Source organism: Coffea eugenioides, chromosome 2 (genome assembly GCF_003713205.1).
Source record: "Coffea eugenioides isolate CCC68of chromosome 2, Ceug_1.0, whole genome shotgun sequence".
In the NCBI taxonomy this organism is placed as follows: domain Eukaryota; kingdom Viridiplantae; phylum Streptophyta; class Magnoliopsida; order Gentianales; family Rubiaceae; genus Coffea; species Coffea eugenioides.
The window spans coordinates 67,269,477-67,275,889 of record NC_040036.1 but is presented as its reverse complement, the minus strand read 5'-3'; the positions used below and the strand labels follow the sequence as shown (position 1 = coordinate 67,275,889).

The following is a 6,413-nucleotide window of genomic DNA, read 5'->3' as shown; positions in this document are numbered from 1 at the left end:
TCTGTGAGGGTTGTCCTGAGGAATAGTAAAACTTTCTAACTTGACCAAATGGAGATTGGGGTTAGGAGGAAGTGAGCCTTCCTTTGTACACAAGATTGGTTGTATTTCATCAACTTGAAGAATCTTGTTTGAATTGATCTTCAAATTCAAGAGGAGTTTGGTAATCAATTGGTTTGCAATTCCCTTCTTCTCATTTACTTATTGTTATGTTGTGATCTTTAAATTGCTTATCTCTTCTACTTCTCTCAAGTGATATTGTTCATTCATTGATTGATTCATTGTGTGATCACTTAGAAAAGAGGGTATATTCATATTGAGTAAAAAGTGCCCATAACTTGATTAGTTTCTTAATCAACCTAATTTATCCCCCCTCTTAGGTTGTTTTCGATCCTTACACCCCTTTCCCTGCCTCTTTCTCTTCCTCCACCTCTTCCCTGCCAGTTTCCAACATTGAAAGGTGGATCTTTACTCAAGTAAGCATAGTTGAGATTAATAAAACCTTTGTCTGCATCTGTCAGTGGCCTTTTTGATGTACTTGTCTTGTACATATGAATTGGTGGCCTTGAGGTGGATTGCTGGGACTGAAGTTGATGTGTTGGTTGCTGCTGAGTTTTTTGCTGATTTCATTGTCCCTGATTCTTGCTTACCTACATATTAAAGAAAGCATTTCAGATCACAAAAAAAAGTCACAAACAAAAGGAAGTTATAATGAAATCCAAACTCACACGTTGTCTTTTTGTTGGAGCTTCCTCCTGCTGCTGATTACATGGTTGTTCAGTAGGTGCTGGTTGTTGAGAAGATTGTTGTTCACTAGATGACTTAGGAGGATTCTTGCAAGTCGCAGCATTATGTCCAATCCCTCCACACTTTGTACAATGGATTACAACCCTCCTTCGCAACCTTTTGCCATGATCTTTTCCTTCTGTAACATCTCTCTTTCTAGCTTTCTTTGGCCTGCCAGGTTGAGTAACACTTGCTGGTGGGTCCAACTCCAGCATATTTGACTGTGCCCATTGAATGTCTCCATTAATAGGCTGCAACACATTATCATAGATGGTAAAGAATAGCTCCCTATGATAATAGTTAGCCAACATCTTGTTGGGATCCTTATTAGTTCTATGTAGAGCAGCAATTGCATGGGAACATGGAATGCCACTCAAGACCCACAAATTGCATGTGCACTCATTTTTGTCAAGGTCAACAGCAAATTGGGCTCCCGTGGCCCTTTAGCCTGATAACCTGAGCTTGAATTCCATGTTATTTCCCATTGTGCGGCACGTTTTACCCTTTCTTTCACAATTTCTCTAATGAGTGATCCACCATTTAACTTGTATTTTTTTATTGTTGCCCTTCTCTTTTGGCTCATTTCCATCAAATATTCTCTAATGGCCTCCATCATAGAAATAATAGGCTGGTCCGTAATCTCTAAAATATGGGCATTAAATGATTCACACAAGTTATTAACCAGCATATTACACTGTGATGTTTGGAAAAAAGGGCTTTACACCAATGTCGAGGATGTGGTCCCTTCTTCACCCATGCATGTGCTTCTTTATCATATTCTTCAAACTCATCCATGGCTTTGTTGAAATGTTCAACTGTTATGCAGTTTGCTATATTCCACAATCTATCCTTTAAACCTAATCCTGAATGTTTCTTCTTGAAATTTCTATACATGTGTTGTGCACAGTATCTGTGTTCAGAATTTGGTAGAACCTCTGCAAGTGCTCTATCCAGTCCCTACGCATAGCCATCAGAATAGGTGTAAGTTAGATATCCAAGGAATGTCATTACAGTATAGAAGTTTGAGGGCTAAAAGTTGCCTATACAAGATAGTTAAGGGGCTTACTTTTACCTACACTAAAAGTTAAGGGGCTTAAATTTTTTCTAAACAAAAAAGTTGGAGGGCTGAATTAAACTTTTACCTTCTGCTGGTCAAACATGAAAGTGTAATGTCCCTTATTTTGTATTTCCAGATTGCCACTCAAGAGGGTTAAGAACCATTTTCATTTCTCCGTAGCCTCCTTTTCAACAACTACCCATGCAACTGGCCAATAGCCATTGTTGGGGTCCACTGCAATAGCTATCAATAGTTGGCCTGGATATCTACCTTTAATTTGACATCCATCCAAACACAAAATAGGTCTCATCCATCTTTAAATCCTTTCTTCAGTGGGCCAAGGCAACAGTACATCCTCATGAACCTTGGATTACATCCAGGTTCTCTAAATGGAGTGAACATAACCTCCATTGTACTGCTAGGATGAGTCATTTTAATCTCTTCACAATATTGCCATATTTTCTTGTATTGTGACTCAACTGACCCCTTGATCTTCTCAATAGCTAATGTCTTCGCCTTAGCTGCAACATGCTTAGATATTTCTGTATGGTAGTCTTCGTGGACTATTTGCCTTAACTCTCTCGTTGGCAAATTGTTGTTTGATCTTATCCTCTCTACATACCTGTCAGATAGCCACTTGGTAGTAATATTCTTATTTTTCCATGAATGGTTGCATGTTTCATGGATATCATGCATAGTCTTTACTACCAAATCCTTTGTGCTCAGAGCCTTCTCTGTTGAAACAAATGCAAACCATTTACATTGCTCCGTACACTTGGCCCTCACTCTGGTGGGTTCATTTTTACAGGTCCAAACAGGTTTACCTATCCTAATCCCATACTCAGTCACAGTAGATTTGAATTGTGCTCTTGACTCAAACTTCATCCCAATCTCGAATTTGGGATCCTTGAGGAATTTCTCTAGGACAAAGTCCTTGTATCTCCCTTTGAATTCATCATCTGATGAGCCATTGTCACTACTTAGGTGATCAGGGATGTAATCTTGTTGGAGTGAATCTATATCCTCTAGTCCCTGGCTAGAGTGGTTTGTTGGTCTAGTTCTCCTTCTCCTAACTTGTTTCTTTCTTGCACCTTGTTGTTGTGTTTCCAAGTCAGTTTCTGTTTGCCTTCCACAAACATTCTCTTGTTCTGAACACTGCGTCTGCTCAATTGTGGTGTCATCTCTCTGCTGTTGCAGTGAAGTTTCACCACTGCCATTAGCATTCGAAAACAAAATGTCTAGCATTTCCTCTTCACCACCATAGTCATTGGCACCACTAAATCTATCATTTCTTCCTCTGCTTCTGATTCAGATTCATCATCAATGTTTTCTATCCCTATTGATTCATTAGCCCCACAATTAGATGCTGCATTACTATAGTTTGCTTGCTGTTCACCCTCTGTTGTCCCAACATTACTAGCTGCATGACTGCTTTTTCCTCTTTTTTCACCCCCTACTGCTCCAACCATAGAATCCCTTCTAGTACTCTTCTGAGTATCTACATATCTAGTTATGCATTCTTCCTCATTTAATTCCTCTATGACAACTCCAGATTTTTTTTCCTCTTATCTAGTGACTCTATTATTACAGCATTTTTCAGTTCTTCAATTTCTGGGACTGTTAGATGATGACAATAGACTTCCATCACCTTGAATTTATATGCCTAGTCACAGAATGTCCTAACATGAGTATCAGTGGACAATTCTCTCAAACTAGTCCCCATGTCTGCAATTGGTTCAAGGTAATAGTACAAAATAGCTGCATTACGATGACCAACTTTTTCAACTATTTTATTCAACTCATGGATTGACATACGCTCAGCATCACACATATCTATGTAGTCCACTTCTCCATTCCCATAGCTGACATAATTTTTCCAATTTATTCTTCCCCCGTGGTGTAACCTTATGCTAAATATTTTAGATTCTGGAGCTACATATCAATATGAATTTTTCGTTTCAATACAAGTTGGGCTACAAGAAGTGCAAATAAATGTACTATTCAAAAAAACTACAATTAATTAAAATTTCAATTTTTGCTTCACATGCTTTTTAAAAAAGTAACCCTAATGTAATACCCAAATCCAAGTTAAACAATAAAAAGTTTCCAACTTTTAATCAAATGTTGATTATTCGTAAATCCCTACACTTTTTGAACAACTAAACAATAAAATTAGCTGCCCACCACCATACCCCCATATCTAGGACCACTACCACGTCACTTTTAGTAACCCCCACCACCAAAATTTTACCTAAACCCATCCGACCACTGAATATGCTAGCTATTTCACATTTAAAGATTCCAACAAAGTTACATACCATAAGCGAGGACCGGATCAAAGTATTCATTTTTCGGCCTGATTTGCCACTCCATTGTTGCTTCAATGTCCATGATACCCAACTGTTGTTGAACCCGACAGTGCCGATTCTCTCTTGCTCTTCTCCCTCCATAAAGATCCTCAATGGAAGATGAAAAGAAGTAAGGAAAATGCGGTGTGGTTCGACTCGTTTGGGCGGGTTAGGAAAATAGAGGGAAGAAGGAGGAGTTGTTCCCTTTTTACTTAAAATATGCGGACAAAAATACCCTTCTTCAAAGCACGCTGGCATTCGTGTGAATTGGCCTTCCGGTTGCAAAACTAGATAAACTGGCCAAAAGGATCACGGGTGCCCAATTTTAAAAGTTCGAGGGCTCAAAGTCAGTCAAAAATAGTTAAGGGGCTTAATTTTACTTACACAAAAAGTTCAAGGCCAAATGGATAATTTGCCCTTTCAAATTTTATAACGTTCATAGATAATTTTTTCTGAAAAAACATAGTCATTAAACGTGTTCAAAATTTTTAAAACTGAAATTAAGAATCAAATCAACAAAAGAATAAAAAACATTAGATCTGACCGTGGTGGTGAATATTTGATAGATATGACGGTTCAGGTAAATAACGTCCAGGGCCATTTGCTAAATATCTAGAGGAATGCGGTATCGTCTCACAGTACACTATATCGGATTCACCCACTATGAGTGGTGTAGTTAAAAGACGAAATAAAATGCTTAAAAACATAGTTAGGAGTATGATATATTATTCTATCTTACCAGAGTCACTCTGAAAAGAAACTTTTAAAACTGCAGCATATATTTTTAACAGAGTTTCAACTAAAGTAACTATCAAAACTCCTTATGAGTTTTGGATAGGTAAAAAGTTCAATTTAAAATATTTACATATTTAGAAATGTCCAATTGAGGCAAGACCTTATAGATCAAATGAAAAGAAACTGGACTCAAGAATGATTGGTTGTGATTTTATTGGATACTTTGAAAAATTCAGAAGTTACAAGTTTTATGATCTCACGACTAAATCGATTTTTTAGATGAAAAATACTCGGTTCTTTGAGGATATCAAATTTGGGGAAGAAACTATAGTAAGGAATCTTGTCTTTGAAGAGGAATATGTTAATATTTTCACAGATGTCATTGATTTTATTCAGGATCCTATTTATGATCTTGATCGTGATATAATAAATCAAGATAATATCGAAGAATAAAATGTTATAGAAGAACAAACTCTACCTCTTTAAGAATCAATGCCATTAAGAAGATCCACTAAAGAATGGAGAAGTGCAATGACAGATGATTATATTATTTTTCTCCAAGAACACGAGGATGACATTGGATTGATGGAAGATGATCCAATCAACTTCCGTCAAACCATGAAAAATATAAATTCTCAAAAGTGGATCGATACCATAAATGAAAAGATTAAATTCATGAAAGACAATGATATTTGAAATCTTGTCCCATTGTCAGGAGGAGCAAAATTCATTAATTGTGAATAGATATTTAAAATTAAGAGAGATTCAAAAGATAATATGAAAAGATACAAAACTCATCTTGTCGCTAAGGGTTTTACATAAAAGGAAAGTATCGATTATAAAGAAACCTTCTATCCGATCTCTTTGAATGACTCTTTTAGAATTATCATGACATTAGTGACACATTTCAATTTTGAGTTACACCAGATGGATGTAGAGACTGCATTTTTCAATGGTGACATTGATGAGACGATCTATGGATGCAAAAAATATGATTTGCAAATTTAAAAAATTCATCTATGGATTCAAGCAAGTATCTCGACAATAGTATTTCAAATTTCATCAACTAATCATCTTATTTGATTTTGTAATAAATTTAGTAGATGGTTGTATATACTGTAGGTTTTGTGGAGTAAGTATATTTTTCTGATATTGTATATTAATGATATTTTACTTGTCACCAATGATATAAGCCTATTGCATGAGATCGAAAGATTTCTAACTAAAAACTTTGAGATGAAAGATTTTGGTGATACATCTTTTGTATTAGACATACAAATACACCGATATCGTTCTCAGAGTATTTTAGAACTATCACAAAAGGGTTATATCAAAAAGATTTTTAAAAAATATAACATGTAAAAATACAAATCAGGTGACACCCTGTAGTTAAAGGAGACAAATTTAGTTCTGACCAATGTTCTAAGAATGCTTTTGAAGAAAAGGAAACACAAAAAATTTCTTATGCATCAGCAGTAGAGAGTCTAATG

The 6,413-nt window shown here is 36.1% G+C and overlaps 1 protein-coding gene across 1 annotated transcript; it reads right to left on the bottom strand.

Annotated features, from left to right (window-relative positions):
- Positions 1-391: 391 nt before the first annotated feature.
- LOC113760078 lies at positions 392-3,085 on the bottom strand. Its single transcript, XM_027302652.1, has 6 exons — positions 2,215-3,085; positions 2,040-2,110; positions 1,537-1,740; positions 767-1,034; positions 500-647; positions 392-434 (listed from the first exon to the last, which is right to left on the bottom strand). The coding sequence occupies exons 1-6, from the start codon at positions 3,083-3,085 to the stop codon at positions 392-394; spliced, it is 1,605 nt and encodes a 534-aa protein (XP_027158453.1).
- Between the last annotated feature and the right edge of the window lie 3,328 nt (positions 3,086-6,413).